General features: G+C 44.5%; 2 protein-coding genes across 16 annotated transcripts in view; one reads left to right on the top strand and one right to left on the bottom strand.

Annotated features, from left to right (window-relative positions):
- The window catches only part of Gon4l (gon-4 like), an 81,280-nt gene extending 60,007 nt beyond the window's left edge, over positions 1–21,273 (top strand). For 7 of the 9 annotated variants that reach the window (XM_071618351.1, XM_071618358.1, XM_071618359.1 and 4 more), the window contains 15 exons: positions 1,310–1,454; positions 4,757–4,907; positions 8,856–8,972; positions 9,324–11,030; positions 11,554–11,809; positions 12,616–12,800; positions 14,230–14,427; positions 15,852–15,995; positions 16,556–16,699; positions 16,817–16,936; positions 17,551–17,664; positions 18,345–18,555; positions 19,034–19,664; positions 19,753–19,855; positions 20,266–21,273. In XM_071618351.1, coding sequence (XP_071474452.1) covers positions 1,310–1,454; positions 4,757–4,907; positions 8,856–8,972; positions 9,324–11,030; positions 11,554–11,809; positions 12,616–12,800; positions 14,230–14,427; positions 15,852–15,995; positions 16,556–16,699; positions 16,817–16,936; positions 17,551–17,664; positions 18,345–18,555; positions 19,034–19,664; positions 19,753–19,855; positions 20,266–20,415 — 4,376 coding nt within the window. In that variant the 3' untranslated portion in view covers positions 20,416–21,273. The remainder of the gene's footprint in view (positions 1–1,309; positions 1,455–4,756; positions 4,908–8,855; positions 8,973–9,323; positions 11,031–11,553; positions 11,810–12,615; positions 12,801–14,229; positions 14,428–15,851; positions 15,996–16,555; positions 16,700–16,816; positions 16,937–17,550; positions 17,665–18,344; positions 18,556–19,033; positions 19,665–19,752; positions 19,856–20,265) is intronic. The other 2 variants (XM_071618356.1, XM_071618360.1) reach the window with 1 other exon arrangement.
- Msto1 (misato mitochondrial distribution and morphology regulator 1) lies at positions 18,081–25,128 on the bottom strand. 7 transcript variants are annotated; one of them, XM_027921031.2, is made up of 14 exons: positions 25,004–25,128; positions 24,756–24,891; positions 23,988–24,057; positions 23,808–23,883; positions 23,498–23,552; positions 23,271–23,400; positions 23,000–23,117; positions 22,783–22,917; positions 22,529–22,681; positions 22,141–22,272; positions 21,882–22,066; positions 21,554–21,658; positions 21,390–21,466; positions 18,081–21,063 (listed from the first exon to the last, which is right to left on the bottom strand). In XM_027921031.2, exons 1-14 carry the CDS (start codon positions 25,085–25,087, stop codon positions 20,852–20,854), a joined length of 1,668 nt encoding a protein of 555 aa, XP_027776832.1. In that variant the 5' UTR covers positions 25,088–25,128; the 3' UTR covers positions 18,081–20,851. The 7 variants fall into 7 exon arrangements, with proteins under 7 accessions (XP_027776832.1, XP_027776831.1, XP_027776830.1 ...); XM_027921030.2 differs by having other exon boundaries at positions 18,081–21,066; XM_027921029.2 differs by having other exon boundaries at positions 21,357–21,466.
- Between the last annotated feature and the right edge of the window lie 1,969 nt (positions 25,129–27,097).

The following is a 27,097-nucleotide window of genomic DNA, read 5'->3' on the forward strand; positions in this document are numbered from 1 at the left end:
TGGAAGAAGTATTGAAAAGGGATAATCAACCTCTCCTTCTGTAGTTAGATTAGACCCCTTGGCTGTAGCTGTAGCTGTTTGCTACAAGTGGTACCCTCACCATAGTGACTGGTCTCAGCCGACAGGACAGATTCTTGGGTGTTGGCGAGTTGGACCTGTGTTCCAGTTCTCTAGCATCACAGCAAACCCAGGCCACCTGCCAATGACCTTTAGGTTTTTGTCTCATGAATTCAAAGAGTGAAACCCATGGACAGTTGAGGGTGGGAGTGAAAGAGTAGGATTTATTCCAGCAAGAAAAGAAACAGAGGTCTTGCCAGGCGAGAGGGGACCTGATAGCAGGTTTCCATTCAGGTGTGCTAGTCTAGGGGTTAATATAGCTAGCAGGTAGGGTCATTGATTACTGTCTAGTGCTAAATAGGTATTTTTATTTGATAAAAATAAAAGTTATAAAGATAAACAGTTATTAGAAGAGTGCTAATTAAGGCTGTTGATTTGGCTCCTGACCTCCTGATTAGTTGTGCCCTCCTAGCCCTTGAGTCTATAGCCTTCACTCAGGTCTGGCCCATTCTAATTTTCCCACCACTCTAGAACAAAGCAGTCAGCTGGAATGTTTGGAATATTTATACAGGTTAATTTTAGGGAGTGACTTTTACATTTAGAAAAGGCTTTATGGGGCTCATTGCCCTGACTGCTTGTTTTACGGTCTAAGTGTAAATATAGTAGTTTCTGTCTCTGGAAAGTTAGAGGTACCTTAAATTAAGAGGCTAAGATAGGAAGACAGAAACGAATGAGACGGAATTGTCTCATTCCTTTTATGGTTTTTTTGTTCCCAACTTCAGGAGGAATCTGGGAGAACTTAATGAAAGTTAAGTAAGAATCAAATAAAAATAAAAATTTGGAATACCAGATTTGTGAGGGAGATAAAAGAAGTTGGAATCTTATCCTGGAAGAAAGAAAGCATTGTTGAAGGTCTCTTATCTTTCAAGGATTTAAAGGGGGAAGGAGGTAAAATTTTTTTGAGTATCCACTATGTGCCAGGTATTACTAGATGCTTTGTGTTTATGTTACTTAGTGTGTTAAGTATCCCACATAGGAAAGAAAGAATCAACTTTTTATTGACTTTGGGACTTCCCTTAGGTGTATATTAGGTCGAGAAAAACTGGACACATTTTGGTGAGGGAAGGAGGGTGGGAGGGGACCAAGTCAGATAAGGGCAGCTCTACTTAAATACAAACATGCATTCATAAGCTTTTTTGAAGTCCTCTTTAGTCCTAGAATTCTATTTATCACAGATGTTTTTTTCTTATAGCCTGTGAATTGCCCTGTCTGCCCAAGCAAGTGGCCTGGGTCCTGGCCACAAGTAAGGTTTTCATGTATCCAGAGCTACTTCCAGTATGTTCCTTGAAGGCAAAGAATCCTCAGGATAAGATCATCTTCACCAAGGCTGAGGACAAGTAAGTGTTTACTGTGGGGCTTCAGAAGAACCAACTATTTTATGAAGGCAGTTCCTCTTCAGGTGGTTAGGGGAAATAAAACATGTATAATAAGTCAGGGACACAAAAACAAAAAGAAAAGCAGTGTAGTGGATTGAGTTCTGTAGTGTGTACTTGTTCAAGCAGTGCTAAATACTGCTGATTTGAAATGTTTAAGAATCATTGTTTTATCTTTTACTTACCATAAGACCATCCTTGAAATACTATGCAAGGAAGCTGGGGATGTAGCTCAAGTGGTAGAGTGCTTGCCCTGCGTGCACAAAGCCCTGGGTTCCATCCCCAGCACCAAAAGAAAAAAAAAAAAAATTCAGACTTTTCATTTGACACAAATTGGTGTGAATATACTGTGTATATAACCAGAGATATGAAAAATGGTGCTGTATATATGTAATAAGAATTGTAATACGTTCCACTGTCATATATAAATAAAAAAATACTATGCAAGGAAAAGCTTTGATGAGGAAGTTTTTATTCTCATACCACCCCAAACAATGGTTTTACTCTTTGTATTTCTTGTATAACTACTCTCCATTTAAATTGCCCCATTATAATCCTTTCATTGACCACTTTTTCCCTCTTTTTTTTTTTTTAGTTGTTGATGGACCTTTATTTTATTTATTTTTATGTGGTGCTGAGGATGGAACCCAGTGCCTCACACATACTAGGCAAGCTGTCTTCCCTGAGCCACAACCTAGCTTTCCCTCCACCTTTTTTATTGTATGTGGGGCTTACACTAGGATCTTTGTGCATACAGCTTTTAGAAGTCTTTTCTCTCGGGGCTGGGGTTGTAGCTCAGTGGTAGAGTGCTCTCCTTGCATGTGGAGGGCACTGGGTTCCATCCTCAGCAACACATATAAATGAAGGTCTTGTGTCCATCTACAACTAAAAAAATATTTAAAAAAAAATCTTAATTATGATGGAATATGATGATCATTACTATACAAAGTATATGTATGAAGACACGAACTAGTGTGAATATACTATGTATACAACCAGAAATATGAAAAATTGTGCTCTATATATATAAAATAAGAATTGTAATGCATTCTGCTGTCATATATAAATTTAAAAAAAAAATTTTTTTAAATCTTTTCTCTCAGACTGGGGTTGTGGCTCAATAGGAGAACGCTTGCCTAGCACATGGGAGGCCCTGGGTTTGATCCTCCGCACCACATAAAAATAATAAAATAATTGGGCTGAGATTGAGGCTCAGTGGCAGAGCGCTTGCCTTGCACATGTGGGGCACTGGGTTCAATCCTTAGCACTATATAAAAATAAATAAAGATATTAAAAAATTAAAAAGAATAATAAAATAATAAAGGTAATGTGTTCATCTTCAACTAAAAAAAAAAAAATCTTTTCTCTCTTTCCCTCAGTGCTGGAGATTGAACCAAGGGTTGCTATACACTGAGCTACACAATGCTATATAGTTGTTTATTTTAAGACAGGGTCTTGCCAGGTTCCCCAGAATGGCCACACACTTGCAATTCTCCTGCCTCAGCCTCTCAAGTCACTGGGATTACAGGCATATAACACTATATCTGGCATTAAATTATTTTAAGTTCTTTCCTGTCGGTAAATTTTCAATAGTGGAATTATTAAATAAAGTCTGTTATCATGGTTCTTGATATATAAACCAAACTGTCACCCCCATGTAATTATAATCTTGTATGTGATGTTAGGGATCATGTTGTTGATTTAATTGTCAGTGGCACCCATTATTAATTTTATGTTTGTTTTGTTAGAATAATTCTCTTTCCTTTGTATTCCCTTTGAATTTTCTTTGTATGGTTAATATAAAGCTCATCTAAGTCAGTGGTAGAGTGCTTGCCTAGCATGTGTGAAGCCTTAGGCTCGGTCTTACTACTGAATTTTTTTTAAAAAAGCGTAAAACTCATTATGATCTTATATTTATTAATGGTTTTTTTCTGTTTTAAAAATGTTTCCCAGAGCTGGGAGTGGTGGCACATGCCTGTAATCCCAGTGGCTTGGAGGCTGAGGCAGGAGGATCATGAGTTCAAAGTCGTCTTAGCAAAGGCCAGGCGATAAGCAATTCAGTGAGACTCAGTCTCTAAATAAAATACAGAATAGAGCTGCAGATGTGGCTCAGTGGTCAAGTGCCTCTGAGTGCCATCCCTGGTAACTTCCTAAAAAAGTTGCCCAGGCTGGACCTAAACTGCTGGGCTCATGTGATCCTCCTTTCTCAACCTTCTGAGTAGCTGGGACAGGAGGCCCACACCACTGTGCCTGGCTTATTAATGCTTTATGCATTATTTCTCCTTTTCATGCTTACTTGTGAAAACTCCTGTTTGATTCTTTTGCAAAAGCTCTCCACCCCTACTCCCATCCCGCTCTTTTTTTGTGTTGCTAGAAATTGATCCCAGCACTTAACACATACCATGCAGTCATTCTACCGTTGAGTTTATTGTTTTTTTGGGGGGGTACCAGGGATTGAACTCAGGGGCATTTGGCCACTGAGCTACATCCATAGCTCTATTTTGTATTTTTATTTATAGACAGGGTCTCACTGAGTTGCTTAGCACCTCATTGTTGCTGAGGCTGGCTTTGAACTCTCAATCTTCCCTGCATCAGCCTTCTGAGCTGCTGGGATCACAGGTGTGTGCCCCCGAGCTCAGCTCAACCATTGAGTTTCATCCCCAGCCCTTTTGTTTGGTCTTACTCTCAGTTTTTAATTATTATTTTTTTTCGGGAGGAAGAGGTACTAGGGATTGAAACCAAGGGATCTTTACCACTGAGCTACTTTCCCAGCCCTATTTATTTTTTATTTTGAGACAAGGTCTCTCTAAGTTGCTGAGACTGGCCTTGAATTTGTTTCTCCTGAGTTCCTTGGGTTAGAGGCATGTGCCACTGTTCCCGGCTTACTCATAGTTCTTAGAGCTTTCTAAATAGCTGAACTTTTATATAGAGTAGCCATCAACATGTATAAGAATTAGATGTAAAGAAGAGAACTGAAAATTGGGTACAATGGCACATGGCTATAATTCCGGGACTTGAGAGGTTAAAGCAGGAGGTTAAATCCAGCCTCAGCACCTTATTGAGACCTTGTCTCAAAAAATAAAAAGGGCTAGGAATGTAGTTCAGTGGTGCACTTGTAATGCATCCTTGTGTTCAATCCCCAGTACTGGAAAGCAGAAGGAAGAAAACGTAAAAAAGTGGATTGTAAAATGTATGGAGTCGTCTGGGGAGGGTTTTTAGAAGAAAGGACTGCAAGGTGAGATTTAGCCTCATTGTACCTTTCTCAGTTTGTTAGCTTTAGGATTGAAGCATTTTGAAGGGACTGAGTCTCCAAAGCCTCTAATCAGCAAGTACCTAATAACCTGCAAGACTGCCCACCAGCTGACGGTGAGAATCAAGAACCTCAACTTGAACAAAGCTCCCGACAACATCATTAAAGTGAGTGCTTCCAGAAAGCTCCATCCACTACCTCACCTCTGTGTGTCTATCCTTCTCTCTTTTTAAAAGAGGGACCTTCTTATATGTAGGACTAATTCTTCCCACGTATACACTAGATTAATTCCCTTTTTGCCCTTTTGGGGGCATTAATCCATTATTTTCGTGTGGAATACCTTCAGTATTCTTATGGATATTTCCCTTAAGTATGAAGATATTCAAGTCTTAAAAGATTTCACAAATCCTTGACTCCTTCTGGCCAGTCACTGTTTCTTTCTTTCTTTCTTTTTTTAAGAGAGAGAGAGAATTTTAATATTTATTTTTTAGTTTTCGGCAGACACAACATCTTTATTTATATGTGGTGCTGAGGATCGAACCCAGGCCGCACGCAAGCCAGGCGAGCGCCCTACCACTTGAGCCACATTCCCAGCCTAGTCTGTTTCTTTTACTTTAACTTTATAAATGTAGAAAATATTCCACTTATATTCTTCCCCTTAACTCTGCATTTTTATTTAGATATTTATACCAAACTTCTGTATATATCAAAGGTCAAATATTTAAATGATTTAAGAGTGGTCTATGAAGCTTGTTATGGAGAAAAAAAAAAGATTTTTTTTTCTGCTAACCAGCATTTTTTTGGGGGGGGGAATGGTGTTTATCTCCACATATAATCTAGGTAGCAAGTTAATAATTGTCACTTTTTTTTTTTTTTAAGTCTCTGAGACATTTTTATTTCCAATCAAAATTTCTAGATCGGGGTTGGTGGGGCTGTAGTTCTGTGGCCGAGTGCTTGTGTAACATATGTGAAGGACTGGGTTCAATCTTTAGTACTACCTAAAAATAAACAAACAAAATAAAGGTGTTCTGTCCATTTACAACTACAAAAAATAAAATAAAATAAAAAATAAATAAATTTTCAGATCAGAGAAATAGTCTCCTTTAGGCCAATCCAGGACACAGTTATATTGAAGGTCAAAAACTCTTCTATGTGTATCATTATATTGCTTCAAATACATAAACAATGTTTAGGACAATCGACTATTTAATAGTAATCAAAATTTTTTCTCAACTTCTATGATTTCTCTCTTTTAAAAAAAATTTATTTGTTTTTTTTAGTAGAGTGTAGAGTATATTTTGACATAATATACATGCATAGAGTATAACTTCCTATTCTTGTGGTTGTACATGATGTGGAGTTACACTGATCATGTATTCATATATGAACATAGGAAAGTTATGTCTGATTCATTGTACTATCTTTCCTATGCCCATCTCCTCTCCCTTCCCTTCATTCCCCTTGTCTAATCCAATGAACTTCTATTCTTCCCTCCACTCCCAGTTTAATTCTTTCTTTTGGGTTATTTTTAGTTATACATGAAGGTAGAGTATATTTTGAAATATTATACATCCATGGAGTATAACTTCCTATTTTTGTGGTTATGCATGATTTGGAGCTACACTGGTCGTGAATTCATATATGATCATAGGAGATTTATGTCTGAATCCATCTACTGTCTTTCCCATTCCTATCCCCCATTCCCACAGTCTAATCCGGTGAACCTCCCCTGTCCCCCGCCCCCACATTTGTGAGTCAGCATCCGCATATCAGAGAGAACATTTGGCCTTTGGTTTTTTGGGATTGGCCTACTTCACTTAGCTTGATAGCCTCCAGTTCTATCCATTTATGAGCAAATGGCATTTGCTCATAAATGGATAGAACTGGAGGCTATCTTCTTTATTGCTAATAGTCCATTGTGTATATGTACCACATTTTCTTTATCCATTCTTCTATTGAAGGGCACCTAGGTTGGTTCCATAGCTTAGCTATTTTGAATTGAGCTACTGTGAACACTGATGTCGCTGATCACAATAGTGTGCTGATTTTAAGTTCTTTGTGTTTATGCCGAGAAGTGGGATAACTGGGTCAGATGGTGGTTCCGTTCCAAGTTTTCTGAGGAAACTTCATACTGTTTTCCAGGGTGGTTGCACCAGTTTGCAATCCCACCAGCAATGTATAAGTATACCTTTTCCTCCACATCCTTGCCAATATTTATTGTTACTTGTATTATAGATAATAGCCATTCTGACTGGAGTGAGATGAAATCTCGGTGTAGTTTAAATTTGCATTTCTCTAATTGCTAGTGATGTTGAACATTTTTTCCATACATTTGTTGATCATTCATATTTATTCTTCTGTGAAGTGTCTGTTCAGTTCCTTTGCCCTTTTGTTGACTGGGTTATTTGGTTTTTTTTGGTGTTAAGTTGTATTCTTTTTTTTTTGTCCTTGTTTGTGACATTACAGTCCATAAACCTGGGCCTTATCCTCGATGCTTTCTGCTTGATCACTCACAGGTTGTCTGTCACAATCCTCAGTGATCTTACTCTGTTTTCTGATTTGTTGCATACTGCCTTATTTAGGGCTTTATTATATCTAGATTAATGAAGTAGTTTTCTTATTGGTGTTTCTAATTCTTCTCCATTGATTCTGTCCTTCCTGTGGATGCCATAGACAGCTCTACTTCCAGGGTAATGATCAGCTTGCTTGGCCTGGCACATAGGCCTACTATCCTACCGCCCTCCCTGTGACATTGTCTCCTGAAATTTCTCCTCCACATTGCTTTATTTCTAGCCAGACCAATCTCTTTCGGTTCTTTAAACACATTCATGGTTTTGCCCATTTTGTAAACTTTTTTCTTCTCATGCTTCATGTAGCAAATTCTATTCCATTAAGATTCATTTTTAGGGCTGGGATTGTGTCTCAGTGGTAGAGCACTCGCCTAGCATGCGCAAGGCCCTGGGTTTGATCCTCAGCACCACGTAAAAATAAATAAACAAAATAAAGGTATTGTGTACAATTAAATAATATAATAATTAAAATAATAATAATAAAAAAGATCCATTTTTAGTTATACCTGTTGCAGAAAAAACTTTTTTGTTCAATTTTGAATTGTGTAATTTTTTTATGAGCATCTTTGTATTTTCTTTATTATTTAGATTTTTTTTTTTTAACTTTTGGTACCAGAGATTGAACCCAAGGGTGTTTAACCACTGAGCAACATCCCCAGCCCTATTTTTTAAAAACATTTTTATTAGTTGTTGATGGACCTTTATTTATTTATATGCAGTGCTGACAGTCGAACCCAGTGCCTCACACATGCTAGGCAAGCACTCTACCACTGAGCCACAACCCCAGCAACCCCAGCCCTATTTTTATATTTATTTAGAGACAAGATCTCACTGAGTTACTTAGGAACTCCCAAAATTGCTGAGGCTGGCTTTGAACTCACAGTCCTCCTGCCTCAGTCACCCAAGCCACTGGGATTACCTCACCCTGCTAGAATGTTTTTTTTTTTTTTTTTTTTGGTCTACTTGCTTGACTGTCCCCACCAGCCTGCAAGTGAGCTCCTTGAGTATGAATTGCTTCTCTTTTTGTATGCTCAGGTTGTGGCACAGGGTTTGGCACATAGAAGGCACTCACTATATGTGGAATACATGGTGCTTCTTGTCAGAGGTTTAAATTCAGTTTTCCTTTCCATTTACTCTTAAAACAGGACTGCCACAGTCTTTTTTCTTCTTTCCCTTCCCTTCTATTGCCCTTCACACAATCATTTACATAAAAGGAAGCTTTCATGTGTCCAAGATGACAGTTAAGATTCTGTTATTGCAGCTGCTAAACAGGAGCAAATCTCATGTAAGATATTCTGACCATGTGTTTCCTTGACCTTAACTTTTTCCCCCCTTCCTGGTATCTGGAATGGAGATTGTCAGGTGGGAAAGATCAAGTAATTATATAATCATTATTAGTTATAGGTGAGTTTAATTTGAAATGCAGAAACATTCAGCATATGCTACTGGTGTGTGTGCGTGTGTACTCAATACCCACCCCATGCCCCAGCCTGACAGAGGGTGAATTTCTGGAAGGAATATAACTCATGCTTTATTTATACTCAGTTTTATAAGAAGACCAAACAGCTGCCAGTACTGGTAAAGTGCTGTGAGGAGATCCAGCCCCATCAGTGGAAGCCACCTGTAGAGAGGGAAGAACACCGGCTCCCATTCTGGTTAAAGGTACAGTTCTCCTTCTCAAAGTCTGTAGAGGGCTACTTTAAGGTTCTAATACTTGAGTCATAAAACTAGGACTTAAGAAATCTTCCTCGTTCACCCTTCCTTCCTTTCCTCCCTTCCTCCAGCTGATTTTATAGCCTTTTTCAAATAACAGATTTTCTAAAGGAAACTCAGAGAAGAGGTATGTAGAATGTATGATTAGAATGAGGTCATCCTAGAAATTTGATATGCAGAAAAACCCTTCTTCTTCAAGTTATCTTGAAACTGTTTGAAAGGTTCCTAAAATGAAGAAAGCCCTGTTTTTCTCACCAAATTCTGACATGTGCTTGATCAGAGTATTCTTGTTTCCAATAGGCCAGTCTGCCATCTATCCAGGATGAACTGCGGCACATGGCTGATCGTGCTAGAGAGCTAGGAACTGTGACTGGAACCACTGAGATCAAAGCAGAACAAGACCTTGAAAAAGCCAGATCAGAGTTGGGAAGTGAAACTCAGTACCCACTGCTGTTGCCCAAGGGTGTAGTACTGAAACTGAAGCCAGTTGCTGACCGTCTTTCCAGGAAGGCTTGGAGACAGAAGCGATCATCGGTCTTAAAGCCCCTCTTGATCCGACCCAGCCCCTCTCTCCAGCCTAGTTTCAACCCTGGGAAAACACCAGCCAGGTCAACTCAATGCGAAGCCCCTCCAAGCAAAATGGTTGTTCGCTTCCCTCACCTTATCCAGCCAGCCACTGTCTTACAGCCAGTTTCAGGTGTCCCTACACTGGGGGTCACTGGGGACGACAGTTTTGAGTCTCCTGTAGCAATGTCTACGGTTCCCCCTAAGGCTAGGACTGGCTTCCCTCTGTCTGAGCCACAGACCTTGCTCTCCTCTGCCCCTGTGCCCAAAGTAATGCTGCCTGCACTTGCCCCTTCTAAGTTTCGAAAGCCATGTGTGAGACGGAAACCCTCAAGAAGAAAGGGGACCAAGGCCTCTCCCTGTCTGAAAACTGCCCACCTCATCCACCCTGCACCTGTTATCTTTACTGTTCCTGCCACCACTGTGAAGGTGGTGAGCCTTACCAGTGGCTGTAATGTAATCCAGCCTGTCAATGCAGCTGTGGCCCCAAGTCCCCAGACCATTCCTATCACCACCCTCCTGGTCAACCCTACTTCCTTTTCCTGTCCATTGAACCAGCCTCTTGTGGCCTCCTCCATCTCACCCTTAATTGTTTCTGGCAATTCTGTGAATCTTCCTGTACCATCCACCCCTGAAGATAAGGCCCAAAGGAATGTGGACATTGCTTGTCCTTTGACTGAAAGGAAAAATGTCTTTCAAACCCTGGAACCCAAATTAGAACCCCAGGAACTAGCTCCTTTGTGTACTGCTGTCTTCCCCAAGGAGGAGCACAGCCCAGGGCCAATGCCAGCAGATGGAGAAAGCCAGGAGGCACTGTTGGAGAACAGTGCCTATCGCTGGACTCTTGTGAAAACAGAGGAGGGGAGGCAGGCTCTGGAGCCAGTGCCTCAAGGCTTCCAGGAATCTCTAAAGTCTCCGTGTGAGGATTTAAAGACAATCATCAAGATGGAACCTGAAGACCCTGGGGAGGAGATCTCCAGTAGGTCCACTGAGCAGGACATTTGTAATGAAATCAAAGAAGAGCAGCTTTTGGAATTGGACACTGGTTCCCTAAGGGAAGAGTTGAGTGATGCTAGAGAGGTGAAGAAACAGGCGGGCCAGCAGGAAGAGGAGGAGAGGAGACAGTCAGCTCAACCCCCTGCCACTTGGCAAGCGCCTACTGCCCAGGGAAACACCGGGGGAGACATGAACAAAGGGTCTCCAAAGAATGTGCCCTCCTCCATGGACCCTGACATGGTGCTAAGCAGTCCTCCAGGGAAGCCTGAAGACTCATCCAGTGTTGATGGCCACTCAGTGGGGACCCCAGCTGGGCCAGAAACGGGGGGAGAGAAGGATGGGCCAGAGGAAGAGGAAGAAGAAGACTTTGATGACCTCACCCAAGATGAGGAAGACGAGATGTCATCGGCTTCTGAGGAATCTGTGCTTTCTGTCCCTGAACTACAAGTAAGAGCCAGGGAATACTTTTAAAAGATTTGGGGACTCAGTAGTATGTTTAATTTATTGACATGCCATCTGCTTGCTTATTCTTATCTACAGATAGTTCCAAATCGGTTTGTATTTGGCTTTTGAATGTAGGACATAGTTTTGGGATTGAGGTTGAGGGAAAGGGTAGAATTTCACTCATGATGTTTGAGCTAAACTCATTAAAACATTAGATATAATCACTTGAGCACACTTAAATCCCTAGCATTTAAAGCCCTGGGTTTGACCTCCAACAATACAGAAGAGAAGGGAGAAAATAAATTAAAAACAAGTATGGATGGTGGCAAAGGAAAACTTATCTTAAGGGAATAGAGAACCCTTTCAAAAGGCACATTCTTTTTCTCTCCTCTTCTCTCAGGCCCATTTCCTAACCCAGGGAGTAGTGGGCCCATTGATTAACCTCAGACTCTCCTGAGACAGCTCTATGCTTCAGCATTTGGGAGCTACCAGGAGCCCTTATAAATACTCTTTTGGGGGATGGCAGGAAACAATGGAGAAGCTGACTTGGCTGGCATCTGAAAGGCGCATGAGTCAGGAGTGTGAGTCTGAGGAAGAGAACTCCCAGGAGGAGAACTCTGAGCAGGAAGAAGAGGAGGAAGAAGAAGCTGAAGGAATGGAAAATCTACAGAAAGAGGATGAGATGACTGATGAAGCAGTTGGAGATGCTGCTGAGAAGCCCCCTTCCACCTTGGCCTCCCCAAAGACTGCTCCAGAAGTGGAGACCAGCAGAACCCCACCAGGTGAGGGTGGCAGGCCTGTGCCTAGAGTCAGGTCTCACTGGGCTTCATTGTGAGGGTGTGCAGAGTGGGTTGCTTACAAATCAGCTGGATGATTCTAGAGGAAATCTGAATCTTTCCTGTAGCCTCCCTTCCCCCAAACAGATGTTTAATGTGGTACCTTTGCAGAAAAGAGATGATTAGAAAATTTTGATTCTCATCAGCCGCAGGGTTTGTAATAGTTTGTTCTAAGTTTTCATACTGTTTCTTCCCTCGTTTATCATGGATGAGGCAAAGAGCTGTGTTTGTATCAGAAAACACTGCTTGTTTCCTCATCAAGTCTCTTGGGAGCCCAGCATAAAGCCACACTTACTTTTAGACTTCCTTTTTCAAGATGTGGCTTGCCAGGTGTGGTGGCACATAATTGTAATCCCAGCTGCTGAGGAGGCTGAGGCAGGGGGATCAAAGCTTGAGGACATCCTGGGCAACTTAATGAGATCCCATCTCAAAATAAAAAGGTCTGGAATGTAGCTCAGTGGTAGAGCACCCTTCATTCCCCACTACCACAAAAGCAAAAAACCAAAAATACACACAAAAAAAAAAACCCTGAAATTCCTCTCCTTATTGTCCTAGTTAACCCACTTCTGCTGGAGCCTCTGCATGGAGCCGACTTGATAGAGGCCAACTTGCCTCTCCTACCACTTCCCTGCCACTCTTTTCCCAAGTTGCTCTGTGACATTGACTAGGATTGGAGAGGGGGCACATGTGGTAGATGGGAGGAGCAGAGGTTGCAGGGACCAAGAAACAATCCTTTTCATATGTACTCCAAGGAGAAAGCATCAAAGCTGCTGGAAAGGCCCGGAGCAATCATCGAGCTCGCAACAAGCGAGGAAGTCGGGCTCGGGCCAGCAAGGACACCTCCAAGCTGCTGTTGCTCTACGATGAGGACATTCTTGAGCGGGATCCACTGAGGGAGCAGAAGGACTTGGCCTTTGCCCAGGCTTATCTGACTAGGGTAGGCAAATGCTGCTTCTGTTACTGTTAATCCCTATGAATGTGGTTTCTTCTCCTTTAAGGGAGATGCTTTATTTATTTATTTATTTTTTGTGTTTTTTGGTACTGGGGATTTTACCTGGGGTGCTTAACCACTAAGCCACATCCCACCTCTTCTTGTTTTTGTTTTTAAATTTAGAGACAGTCTTATAAGTTGCTTAGGGCTTCTCTAAGTTACTGAGGCTGCTTTGAACTTGTGATCTTCCTCCCTCAGCTGCCTGAGCTTCTGGGATTACAGGTGTGTGCCACCTTGCCTGGCAAGGGAGATGTTTTAAAAATGAAGTTTGAGGGGCTGGGGTTGTGGCTCAGTGGAAGAGTACTTGCCTAGCATGTGTGAGGCACTGGGTTTGATCCCTGGCACCACATTAAAAAAAATAATAATAATAATAATAATAAAATCAGGTTATTGTATCCATCTACAACTAAAAAAAAAAAACATTAAAAAAAATGAAAAATGAAGTCTGGGGTTGAGGGTATAACTCAGTGGTAGAGCACTCACCTAGCATACACAGAGCGCTGGGTTCTATCCCCAGTATTGCAAAGAAGAAAAAAGGTGGGTTTTTTTTTGTTTTTGTTTTTGTTTTTAAAGACTATATAGCTGGCACTGTCTGTCTTTGCCTTAGCTTGCATGGAACTACCAAAAGAGGTCTTGTGAGAGAGCCAAAGGCACAGAGCTTAGTGTGAGTTGATGATTAACACCAAAAATAATCCCCTTTTGTGCAGATTTTGAGGGGGGGAGTGATACCTTATCATCAGTAGAACATTGTGTCTTTACTATCTATGGAGTAATAAAAACCTTCACTGAGCCCTTTGGCCTGAGGAAAAAAGACAGCTGGTACACTGGCCAGAGAGCAGATTTCAGGGAAGTACCTTGGTCTTCAGATGGGAGCCCACCTGTGTTTAGTTGTGCCTTAGTAGCTCTCTTTCAGTAACTAGCTGGTTCCTTTATCCTTCCAGCAAAGGAAGGTAGTAGCAGCATAGTTGAGGCTTTTTCTTATCTCCCAGTGTTCAACCAACATTTCAAATGTATGTATTATGTGCCCTCAGATGACACTATGCTGAAATACGAAACACTCCTTTTCTATATCATTATGGGACCGAAATCAGGAAGAAGAACTTAGAGCCTAGAGAAAAGCATTATCAGTTTTGAAGTCAGGGTTCTGGCCTCTGGAAATGAAGGTTCTCCTGTTGCCCACTATCAGAAAAAGAACTCTACCCTGCTCATTTCTCTGTGTCTTCTATTAACCATCAGATCTGAAAAACGTGTTCAGGGCCTTGCTTCTGAAGGATACTTCTTGGAGCTCTTTTATTGTGACCTTTCTCCCTTGTATCCTTACTTCTTCTTGGGGCCCAAGGAAAGGGTGCTCATGATTGGAAGTCTCCCTGTGTAGGTACGAGAAGCCCTACAGCATATCCCTGGCAAGTATGAAGACTTTCTTCAAGTCATCTATGAATTTGAGTCGAGCACCCAGAGGCAGACTGCTGTGGATCTCTACAAAAGCTTGCAAATTCTGCTCCAAGACTGGCCTCAACTGTTGAAGGACTTTGCTGCTTTCCTGCTGCCTGAGCAAGCTTTGGCCTGTGGATTAGTAAGTTGATGGGCAGAAACAGTACACAGGACTCATAAGTCAGAGTGACTGGGGTCGGATGAAGTCAAGTAAGACTGTCCCAGTCTCTTGACTGCTTCCAGACAGGCCTATCCCTTGCCCCTTGCCCCTTTCCTCTTGCCCCTTGCCCCTCTCTTCGGGAGATGCTCTCTCCAACCCCATTCTTCCATTTTCTTTACTTGGGAAATGAGAGCATTTTACTTTGAGTTGCCAGTGGAGACCTTAGGTAAGTCATGTGCTCTCTGCTCCTCACAGTTGTATAACAGGCATTCTTTTAATAAATGTTTATGGAATGTCAGGCAAAGTTTCAGGTGCTATGAATATAGCGTTTTTAAAAAAAAAATCCCTGCCCTCATGGAGCTTACATTTTCATGGGGAAACTCAGGTGATAATATGTACAATATATAAATTTTGCTACATCTATGTTATGAAAATAAAATGAATATAGACGGGCGCCGTGGCACATGCCTGTAATCCCAGTGGCTCGGGAGGCTGAAGCAGGAGGATCACAAGTTCAAAGCCAGCCTCAGCAAAAGCGAGTCTCTAAGCAACTCAGAGAGACCCTGTCTCTGAATAAAATACAAAATGGTGCTGAGGGTGTGGCTCAGTGGTTGAATACCCCTGAGTTCAATCCCCAGTACCAACAACAACAAAAAAAAGCAGTGAGGGGCTGGGGATGTGGCTCAAGCGGTAGCACGCTCGCCTGGCATGCGTGCGGCCTGGGTTCGTTCCTCAGTACCACATACAAACAAAGATGTTGTGTCCTCCGAAAACTAAATAATAAATATTTAAAAAAAAAAAAAAAGCAGTGAATAGAATTTAGAATATAATGGTTTATAGAAAACTAAAGAAAAGGGGACAAGTGAGTTGTAAGTAAAGGGAATGGGCTATGTTGGCAAGGCCCCTGCAGTAAGATGATATTTGCAATGTTGACAAATAAGCATGAGGGATATTCTCGTAGCCCTGGGCTTTTTTTCATAAGGGTGACAATAGGAATAAAGGGAATATGAGGGCATTCTGATAGTCTTATGGCAGCTAAATGACATTGGAGTGATCATATAATGTTCATCTTCTCTTCTGGCATTATTGTGAGGATCAGGTGAACACATATGCTAAAATTCTTTGTAAATTGTGAAGTACCATGTGAGAGTGTGTGTTTGATTTCACAACCCATAAAATAATAAACAACTTGAGACATGCACATCTCTTGAATCTTTCATTCACATCTTAGTTTTCTTAAGTTGGTAGATGCCAGGGGCCCAAGGTAGTTGGGTGTTAGAATTTATTAGAGTCCTGTCATCCCCTAAGCCTGCAGGTCATTGCTCTTAGTTCTCATCCATAGGGCCCTCAAGTCCTGTTCTAGATGTGTGGGTGACTCCTCTCTTGCCCTCCTTCCACTTTGGTAGTTTGAGGAGCAGCAGGCTTTTGAGAAGAGTCGCAAGTTCCTTCGGCAGCTGGAGATTTGCTTTGCAGAGAACCCTTCCCATCACCAGAAGATCATCAAGGTCCTCCAGGGCTGTGCAGACTGTCTTCCTCAGGAGATCACTGAGGTATTCCTTCCTGTCCTGTTTCCTTACTATCGTCATTTGGACCTCAGGCCCTTCCCTTTTCTTTCTCCTTAACCTGTACCATATCCTTTTGCCCCTGGAGTACCAGGGATTCCTGGAGATGAAGAAGGTAGGGGTTTCTTAGGTTTACTTAAAGCGTAAAGCATAAGGACAGAGAGGCTGGCCACTCAAATCCAGAGCCTGACTGACCCTCAGGGGTTCAGGCGTGCTTTCAGTGCTCCGGAAGGGATGTTCAAGGAAGGAATGTTCCAGGAAGGAAGTGATGAGACTGGAAGGGATTCAGCCTCCTTCCTCCGCTTGAGCTCTACCCTAGCTGGGGACCAGTCAGGCAGCAGTAAAGAGTGCTATCATTGGGAATCACATCTGTGACTAACACTCCTCTCCTGTGGGTGAGCAAGCAGAGAGAAGTTTGACAATTCTTACTTATCAAAGAGAGGCCTCCATGTGTCTAGGAAAGCAGAATGTAGGAGTGGAGAGAGTGGTTTGAAGGGTGGTCTGGGGAGGCTCTGGAGACCCATCTTTGCCTCTACAATTTTCCTCAGCTCAAGACACAGATGTGGCAGCTCCTCAAGGGCCACGACCACTTACAGGATGAGTTCTCTGTCTTCTTTGACCATCTGCGCCCAGCAGCTAGCCGGATGGGTGACTTTGAAGAGATCAACTGGACTGAGGAGAAAGAGTATGAGGTACAGGCCCTGAGGCTGCCCTAGGGGTGTGAAGGGGAATGAGGGGGTTACTTGGCGCCACCTTCAGGAGGGAAATCAGCCTAGAGTCTGCACTCAGTGGCGCCAAATTCTCCTTAGTTTGATGGCTTTGAAGAGGTGGCATTGCCTGACGTGGAAGAGGAAGAAGAACCTCCCAAGATACCCTCAGCCTCCAAGAACAAGAGAAGAAAAGAAGTTGGGGTTCAAAATCATGATAAGGTACACCAGGCTCTAAGAAATAGTTTTTTAAATCCATGATTTTTTTTTTGTTTTGTTTTAATTATTGTATGTCTTTACTTTTTCTTGGGGAGAAACTGATTCTTAGTAGCTAAGTGATGTTGGATGACTTATTTAACCTGTATTTCAGTTTCTTCATCGTGAATTGGGATAATAATGATACTTATGTCTTGGATTTATTAAGTAGAGAGTATATAGTTCCGGGAGCCTTCAATATGTACAAAGCGCTCTCTCAAGGGACTTGGAAGGGGCAGGGAACTCAAGGCACAGGGAGTCAGAAACAAAGATGAGATCATATCTCACAGTGGAGCTCTCCAGGGACTGCCTCAAAATCTGTTTGACTTATATGTGTCTCAAAACATCTGGACAATTGGGATATGTGTCTTTGGGTCACTTAGAGGTTGTTTCAGGGATTCATAATAGGCTTCAATCCAGGTTGGGCATTGATTTTCCCAGGCAATGTAATGAGATGGTGTGTTATGAAAGAGAAAGGGGAGGAGGTAGTGGGAAGGGACCTCTTCAGATGGCTCACAGCCCAGCTTCCTCTTATAGTACTGAAAATACATGATTGCTAATCAAGCCCAGGTATCTCCTAGGAGACTGAGTGGACAGATGGGGCCAAGGACTGTTCCTGTTCCTGCCATGAAGGAGGCCCTGATTCCAAGCTTAAGAAGAGCAAGAGGAGAAATTGTAGCCACTGTAGCACTAAGGTGAGGAAGGTACCAGGGTGTTAGGACTCAGGGTATCGAGAGACATCAGGGCAACTCTGGGACATGCTTTCTGAGGTATTGCTTGCTACCACAAACTTGAACCTTCTTGATTTCTTAAAACATATAACATCTACAAATAACAAGCAGTATACACATAAGTGTACATACGTAAAATAAATAGAATCTTTTAGAAATACATGATGGATCTTGTTTTTGTTTTTTTTTTTTTGTAGAGGGACACACAATGTCTTTGTTTATTACTTTATTTTTTTATGTGGTGCTAAGGATTGAACCGGTGCCTCATACAAGTACTCTACCACTGAGCTAGAGCCCCAGCTCCTGGATTTTGCATTCTAAAGAGAATTCTGTAAGGCAAGCTTTTGGAATTGGAAAAGAAAAAAGTCACAGTTCGAATATTTCCTTCTTATTTTTTAATGAAATAAACCAGGAATGTAGATTCTTAAGGTCATTCTGGTTCTTTAGAGTTGGTTGGCAGCAAAAAGGCAACCCAAGAGAGGGAGTGACGGGTGGAACCCCACACTGTACTCCGAGCCATTTAAATGTCCCTGGAGCCTGTACATATTTGTTGACTTGCTAAGCAGCGGGACAGGGCTTCTTTTTGGTGGGTCCTCTAGACATAGGAGGTTTGGATACGCTTGACCAGAAAGCCATCCCTGCAGGTCTGTGACAGCAAATCCTACAAGAGCAAGGAGCTCCACGAGTTGGTGGGCAGCAGCCCCCACCGAGAGGCCAGTCCTATGCCTGGTGCTAAGGAAGCAGGGCAGGGCATGGATGTGGTGGAAGAGGAAGTCCCCGAGGAGCAGGAGAGCACTGAAGTAACCCAGAGCAGGACTGGCAGGACCACCAGGAAGGGAGAGGCGTCCATTCCAGGTGAGTGATCTCACTGCTGGCCCTTCTCCCCTTAGTTCTGTTTCATTCTCATAATTTAAGGAGGAACCTCTGAGCCTGGATGAGGAGCAGAATTTCCAGGAGTGGACATAGCCTCTCTCTCCCTGGTAGACTGACGGAACTCTACTGCTACTCTGCCTGCATTTTCTCTTCTAAGGCTTTATTTCTCTTGGAGAATCAAGAGTGCTGTTGAGTCCACATGCTACAGCATTCTCTTTCTGTGTTTAATTCTGATGCCCTTGCCCTTATATACAAATCCTTTCTACTTATATTCTAATGGCTGGATCCTTATCAGCTTGGTATCCTTATGTCAGTGACTTTACCCCTCACCTGCAACCCACTCTTTCCAGTGGAAACCTTATCACAGTAGCTCAACACAATGTCTCTCTGGTAGTTTTCAGGCCCTGGGTGCATCCTGATCCTGTCCGTAGCCTCAGATATTTTTAATTTTCCTCCAAAGCAGGATTATTAGCGGGAAGCAGTTTTTCATCCCCTCAAGAAGAAGTGACCCTTACACAACAGCTTCTGGACGGCCCACCATCTTGCTCACCAGAGTCTCCTCAGCTTCCCCTACAAACTGGAGCTGTACTGCACCCTGGGAGGAAGAACCAGGCTGGGCCTGAGATTCTTTCCTGCCCCAGTGCACATTCTGGACTTCAGAATGAAGGGAAAGGCCAAAAGGTGGTGGGTGACTCAGAGGATTCCATGCTGGTTTGGGATGCACCAGAAACTGAAAAATTGCCTACTGCTGCTGAGACCCCTGCTTCCTTCCTGAGTCCTGTTTCCTCAAGGACCAGAGATGTAGGGAGAAGACATGTGTCTGGGAAACCAGATACTCAAGAGAACTGGAAGCCCTCAAGTAGAGCTGAGGTGAAGACAGCAAACCGGATGTCTCCCGTCCCTGAATCTTCATCAGGAATTGACACCTCAAAGGCTTCTCCTGAAGCCCCAGGAGGGGTTTTGGCTAAAGACAGTGGAATACAGGGCAGGGGTCCAGAGTGGGAGCAGCAGCCAAAAGCCACAGAAGCTACAGTTTGTGCCAACAACAGCAAGGTCAGCTCCACTGGGGAGAAGGTTGTCCTATGGACAAGGTAGGTGAGGATATAGGAAGTATTTGAGAAGAGTATAGAACACATCTATGAGGCTCTACAGGATTAATCCTGTTTGTGTGGGTTACAGGGAAGCTGATCGTGTGATTCTCACCATGTGCCAGGAACAAGGAGCACAGCCACAGACCTTTAGCATCATCTCTCAGCAGCTGGGAAATAAGACCCCTGCTGAGGTAAGTGTGAGAGAGAGTGTGTGTGTGTGAAGGTGGGGATGTCCTGTTTGAGCCTCAAGCCCAGAGGAACCAAGAAGGTATGGCAAGGAGGGGAAGGGGTACCAACTGGAGAGACAAGGGCTTTGTTAAGGGTGACCTCAGGGCCTGACTTCTTGGGTGGTGGTGATTCTAGAAAAGAAAGGGCATTGGATTCAGAGGTAGAATCTGGTTTCCATTACTAGTTGTTTTGGGGAGTATAACTTTGGGGAAATATTTAGTCCCTGGAGTTTCCTTATGTAGAAGGAGGACATAGTTCTCACAACCTTACTGTGTAAACAAATACAAAAGTTTTAAAAATTGGTACCTGGAGCTTGATAATATCACAATGTTACCAACTGGGAACAGTGAACGCAGCCCTTCTCCTGTGCCAGGTTGCCCACCGTTTCCGAGAACTCATGCAGCTCTTCCACACGGCCTGTGAGGCCAGCTCTGAGGATGAGGACGATGCGACCAGCACCAGCAACACGGACCAACTATCTGATCATGGGGACTTGTTCTCTGAGGAGGATGCAGATGAGTGAGACTCTGGGGACACGTGGATTTATCACATAGGACCAGCCCAGCAGGCCCCTGCACTCCAGGAGAGGCTGCTTGTACTTTGCTTGTGCTGTCCGGAACTAGAGAGCAGAGCTGAGGACACGTACACACCAAGGCTGGAGGAGGGCCTTGGAGCTCCACATCCTGGGCCTCATTCAGGATCTTTCATGAAGAACTTATAAATCCACTCTGTAAATAGCATCAAGGGACAGTGGGGCTTACTCGACAGTTTTCTTTTTCTGATGGTACATATTTATTGTTCTGTGATCTACTCACAGTGTTTCCAAGTGTAATAAATGCCTGTGTCGTGTTGCCAGTCCCAAGACACTAAGCTCCTCTGCCTGAGGACACTGGGCTCTTAAATTCAGCAGCTTTTATTGCCAACTAGCTCTGGCCCTCCCCCCACCCTGCCCGGGAACTCTAGTCCATGAGGCCACCGCCATCCTGGTAGCACTGGGCCAGACTGTGGAGCTCCTGCAGCAACTCCTCCATCTCATCCTGTTCCACCCCAGCATCCAAGAAGCTGGCCCAGCGTCGCAGGTCCAGTTTGGTGAGCTCTGTGGCCAAGCCTCCCAGGGTCTGGTGCAAGGACGAAGAGGAGCACAGAGCCCCAAACACTGGGATGCTGTGCACTGCTGTGGAGGGAGAGAGGAGTGAGACCAAATGGATCATATTCTTTCCTGGGACTCTCATGTCTATAGGGAAGTCTGGGCACTTGAAAGACTTGACTGTAAAGCACACTCGGTGAATTTTGTTTGCTGTCCCCCTTAGTATATCAGTACTCCCGAGGAAGAACACTTCTCAGGAGCCCTAGGGCAATAAAGAAATGTTTTAACTGTGAACATTTTAAGCACTCTTAATCCAGGAAGGGAGAGTAAAACTGCTCCCACGCTTGATATCTTAGGTTTCTTCACCTCCTACGTACCTGTGCCCCTGGGGGGACCATCCAGAACCATACCCTGCTGGCTGAGGCTTGAGAAGAGGTAGGGGTAAGGAGGAGCCACCCTGCAGGGAGTCAGCAGCAGATGGGAAGAACTGGGGACAGAGAATGGCAGTTCGGTGAGCAAGAAGTCAGGGGAGGGTGGAGGTCCTTGAGGAGGGCAGAGCAAGCATCACACTGACCTTGTGACTCTAGGCTGCTGCTGATGTAAATATTGAGCCAAGACTTCTTCTCCAGTGGTACACGCATGGAGAGGAGAAGGCAGAGGTGTCCCTGGGGTGAGCTGACTATCAGAACAAAGCCAAAACCACCTTTAGTCTGTGGCTGCTTAATAAGAACTAAGAATTCTTGGATACAATCAGCTGGATCAGGTTGTTCATTCTTTTTTTTTTTAAAGTAAGGGGGCTGGGGGGGTGGGAGGAAGCAATGTCATTAGAATGCCTGGATATTAGGGAGAAGAGGACATAAACAAAAACCTGACGAGGGCTCCTAAGGACCAACAGTGCTCACCTGGTATGGCACGCTCTGTCTATACCTCTCAGTACCACTGACTGAGCAAAGCAGCGTGTTCCCGAGGGGTTCCCACATGCAGACAGTGGGGTCCATGGGGTGGCTCCTCCGAGCTGCACCAAGGCATCAGGGAGGGACTGGCCTGGAACCAAGGGAAAGGGGATGACTGCTCCTGCTGTCACCACCTAAAGAGCAGGAGGAGATAAGATTACAGATCTTTTTCTCAGTGCTGACCCAAGCCCCACACAGAGCTTCATACCTTTTTCCCAGAGAAGGTCAGCATATTAGCCAGGTGGACCATGGAAACTGGAGATGAACGGAGTCGATAAGGAACAGTGACTGTGTCCAGTGCTGTGGCCAGGATGGCACTACAGTGGAAGGGCAGAGTGGCCTACAAAGAGGATACAAGAGGAGCACTTAAGCCTTTGGGACCTGGAAAAGGATGTGTGGAGGTAGGGCATTAATGACAGAGAGGTCCAGAGAGTGAAGCAAGGGTGTGGTTGGCCCAAGAGTGGACAAGCACAAGACAGATCTAAGAGGCCACATCACAGCTGAGTTCAAGCTAAGTTTAAGAAGAGACCTCCTAACAGAGGCTTCTTTGGGGAACATGAGGGTCAGCTGTAGTCAGAACAAGCATTGAGCCTTACATCATAATGCAGGTGAGGGAAGTTGACAGGTGGCTGGGGTCGCAGGCCCAGGCTCCCACCCAAGGATAAGGGGCAGACGAAAGAGCTGTAAGCAGTCAGGTGCACCAGTCCGAATGCTGTGTTCAACAGGCGATAGATGTTTTTCTGAGGCTCCTGGTGAAATGAGGGGTGTGCATCAGGCAACTTTCTCAATGGCGACTTTTTCTTGTTGCTCCTCCCCACTGTGACTTCTTTTTCTCCCATGTTCTACTCACCCCAAGACTGCAGGAACCAGGGATCAGGCCCCAGGTTATTATTCCCCGCCCTGAATACTCGTCTTGTAGCAACTCTGCAGCCTTGGCACCTACCCCAGAGAAACCATCATGCAGGTCACACAGGATCTGGAAGCCCTGGAGAGAAGCAAAGGATCAAAGACAGTAGAGAACAGGATGAGAAGAATTTCTCCTTGCTGTCCACCTTGCCCACAGCTACCTGCAAGTAGTCACATTCCTCTACGTAGAAGTGCAGTCTGTCCTCCAGCTCTTCCAGATACCTGGGTTCCTTCAGGACACTCTCCCCTTGGCCAAAAGCCTCCAGCCGACCTGTTTCCCTGCCACAAACGAATAGGAGGCAAGACTTCCAATCCTCTCCCCACTCCAACTCCCAGATCTCTTGTTTTGGGGAAAGATGGCCTCAAAGAATCTTATCCCCAGCATTGGTGGCGGGTAAGCCTCTTGCCTCACAGCCTCTGAGGTCCCCATACCCATCATGGTTGTACTTCTGAATCATACAGATGCTCCGGGGATGGAGATGGACTCTGAGGAAGTCTGACCAGACTCTGACACTGCTCTCTAGTGGTTTTGGAATTGCAGCAGTGGTGACTGGTGGGGGACCTGAAGAAAAAGCCGGAGAGATGTACCTTTGCCATGTTCCTTCTCTGCTTAGGTCCCCATCTGTACTGCGAAAATCTAATATCTGCAGAATTCTCACCTTTGCCATTAGGGATGGATTTGACCCTCCAGAAACCATCACTACTCCGCACTCCCTGGCACAGGTGAGAAAAATCTATATTTAGTTTCAGATAGTTTAGAAGCAAAGGCTGATTTATATTCCCTGAGCATGTTGGCCATCCCTGCAGCCTCCTCCTGTTTAGGTTGAAACAATCCTTAGGAAAAGATGTGCTTTTTCTCAAAATACCATTCTAAGGCATTTAAGGTGATTAAAATCCTCTTTTCTCTACCCCAGTGGAGGCACTCTGGTTGTAGCATGGGGTGAAAAGGTTCAGGATAGAGGCCCTCACCTCCGCACTCAGAAGGTCCTGGAGATGAGGGTTTTGGGGATAGACTTCCTCTTTGTGTGTGGTAAGCTTCCCATGCCTTGAAAAGATTTCAAGATTAATCAAAGAAACTCATTGTGATGAGAGCTCTAGCTTTCTGTGCACATGCCTGTTCCCACCCCTCTCCATATATTAGGTACATACCAAGCTACTGCTGCGTCTAGCTGTTTGTCCCAGTAGAGTCCACCTTCCTCTTTTAGGGAGTTCAGACTGCCTGTACAGAGAGAATAAGCAATGCTTTGTCAAATCCTAGGGCATCCTTTCTCTTCCCAGGGAAGGGGTAATCTTGATCTCCTGACAACCTGCTGTCAACATCCCTCCTGCACTGGCTTTCCAGGCTTTCTTAGGCGCCCATTTGCACGGGTGGGTGGGGAGCTGGTTTAGGAGAATTCCTCTTTCTGATCCCGGCTTAATCAGTAGATGTGGTACTTGGAGCAAAAAAAAAAAAAAAAAAAAAAAAAAAAAAAATTCCAATAGTCATACAGGAGTGTGGCATTTCTTAACACCTGTCTCCAGGCAAGCAGTCTATTCTAGAGATGGCTCTTTGAGCAAAGTTTTGCCTTCCTGCGTACCTCTGGTGTTAGAATACTCATTTCTAGTCCTTCAACCTACAATGGTTAGAGGTCATTTTGGGGGTGGGTTGGGGTGGGAGGTGGATCCTTGGGATTGAACCCAGAGGCGCTTTAACACTGAGCTACATCCCTAGTTCTTTTTTGACAGAGGGTCTCACTAAGTTGTTGAGGTTGGTCTCACACTTGCGATCCTCCTGCTTCAGCCTCTCTAGTAGATGGAATTACAGGCGTGAACCACCACGCCTAACTATAGAGTTTTAATTTAAGAGAGGGGATGCTAGAGACTCCGGACGCGAAATGGAAACACTTGAGCACTGGCCGACCCCTGACACCGTCTCACCCTTCAGATCCATGAGGATGAGTCGCGGCGTGTACGTTTCCTGGCCATGCAGCGTCTGGCCCGTCCGGTACAGGACGTCAGGGCACAGTTCTCCCAGGGACTCCTTGGCGCTGGTTGCTCGGCCCAGCGCAGCATCCTGGGGGAGGCAGGAGGGAGGACTGCACTTAGAGGAGGCGAGCGGCGCAGGCCGCACGTCAGGACTGTGGATCCCCAAGGATTTCGCCGGGACAGCCACTAGGAGACCTCACCTGCTGGTTCCACCAGTGCGCTCCCACGAAACCCGCAAAATGTCCCAACTGCAGCGTAAGCACCTCTCCGGCCCCGCCCGCCATGCCTCGCCACTCCACTCGGTCCCACCGCCCCTGCCAGTCCGCTCGCTGCTCCTAGCCGATTGGCTCCACAGGCCTGTGGGCGTGGCCTCGTCCTCTGCATCCTATTGGTCCACAAACACGTCCCTTGCCATTGGGTAAATGACTTCGAGACCCTGCCCATCATTCCCGCCCCTCTTCCTTGACGTGGTCCAGTCCCGCTTTCCCGTAGTTGCCCCGGGGCCCCGCGACCGCAGGCTGGGCCGGAAGTCGTGCGCCGCGGCGCCATGCTGCGGACTTTTTTTTTTTTTTTTTTTTTGATCTTGGGGATTGGACCCGGGATGTTCCACCATGAGCTACATCCCATCTCCGGACCTTTTTATTTTTAAATTTGAGACAGGGTCTCGCTAAACTGCTGAAGCTGGTCTCGAACTTCTGATGCTCCTGCCTGAGTCGCCGTGATTACAGGCCTGCGCGTCATCGCGCATTCTTCGACGGTTTTCTTTGCGCCTCATCTGGCGCCACCAATGACTAGGGTCACAAAGGTTCTCACCTCTTGTCCCATCACACTTATGCCAGTTAATAAATAACTCCACAGACAACACAAAGCCCTGTGAGAGCCGGCGCGTGGCGCATGCCTGTAATCGCAGCAGCTCGGGAGGCTGAGGCAGGAGGATCAGGAGTTCAAAGCCAGCCTCTGCCGCTTAGCGAGGCCCTACGCAACTCAGCGAGACCCTGTCTCCCTGTCTCTAAATTAAATCTCCAAATGAAATATTTATAAAAGGCTGGGGACGTAGCTCAGCGGTTGGGTTGCCGCCCCCCACCCCCCCACGAAAACAAACTCGCGAACAAAACACCTTGCCAGGAAACAAGCTCCTTTAAATCCTCCCACACACTCCTTCCAAAGTCAGCCTTACTGGATTTTAACCCAGGGGACTGGTCTAGCTAGGACATTAGGTAACAGAGTATGTGTTCTTTCTGTCAATATCGTTTATGAAATTCATCCGTATTCCATCACGTATCTACTTCATTTTCATTGCTGCAGACTAGTCCGTTGTATGAATATATCACAAATGATTTTTTTGTATTTATATACATCCCCAGCCCTTTTTATTTTGAGATAGAGACTTGCTAAATTGCTGAGGCTGGCTATGAACATGTGATCTTCTTGCCTCAGCCTCCAGAAATGCTGAAACTACAGGTGTTTGCAATGACGCCCGGCCCAGCCCTTTTTTTTTTTTTTTAATTTTTTAATATTTATTTTTTAGTTTTCGGCGGACACAACATCTTCGTTTGTATGTGGTGCTGAGGATCGAACCCTGGCCGCACGCATGGCAGGCAAGCGCACTACAGCTTGAGCCACATCCCCTTGAGACGGGATCTTCCCTAGGTTCTCCAGCTGGTCAATGAACTTTACCACTGAGCCACATCGCCAGCCCTTTTTTATATTTTATTTCAAGACAGGGCCTCACCGAGTTGCTCAGGGCCTTGCTAAATTTCTGAGGCTGACTTTGAACTGGTGATCCTTCTGCCTGATCTGTCTGCTGATGCCCTGCTTAAAAAGGTACCTTACATCCCTAAATCTACATAATTAGACTAAGAAAGCTTGGGGGAGGAGGAAAATAAGTGTTAGGAGTGACCAGGGGGGCGGGGGGGAAAGACAGCTAAAAATGGTAGATTTAAATTTTTAAATTGCATTTATCAAGTTAAGAATTTATTCAGGTGCTTATCATCAGTGGATATTAAAACCATCATGTGATAATTTCTTGGGAAACAGGACAGTGAGAGGATATCAAAGTAACACTCCAGATTGTTTAATTAACAATTGGGGAAGTGGTAAAATTTTGATGGAGAAACTTAATGGATATCATACTTAACCAAGTGATTACCTTATCATCACCAATAATGCAACAAACTAAAATGACGTAGTGTGGCAAGTACAACATATAACCCATGACTTATGCATACCCAAACCGTTCAACTTTTATCTAATCTGAGGGAAACAAATCTAGACTGTGGGACAGTTTATAATGT

This window comes from Marmota flaviventris, chromosome 10 (genome assembly GCF_047511675.1).
Source record: "Marmota flaviventris isolate mMarFla1 chromosome 10, mMarFla1.hap1, whole genome shotgun sequence".
NCBI lineage: Eukaryota > Metazoa > Chordata > Mammalia > Rodentia > Sciuridae > Marmota > Marmota flaviventris.

What these genes read in the sequence shown, in the direction of transcription:
- Msto1 (XM_027921028.2), bottom strand. Translation starts at nt 25,087, where the DNA reads ATGGCGGGCGGGGCCGGAGAGGTGCTTACGCTGCAGTTGGGACATTTT. An exon ending in AGGAATGTGACTACTTGCAG is followed by an intron (nt 22,918 to 22,999) that starts GTAGCTGTGGGC and finishes GCTTCTCTCCAG; the next exon opens with GGCTTCCAGATCCTGTGTGA. An exon ending in CTGGTTCCTGCAGTCTTGGG is followed by an intron (nt 22,682 to 22,782) that starts GTGAGTAGAACA and finishes TCATTTCACCAG; the next exon opens with GAGCCTCAGAAAAACATCTA.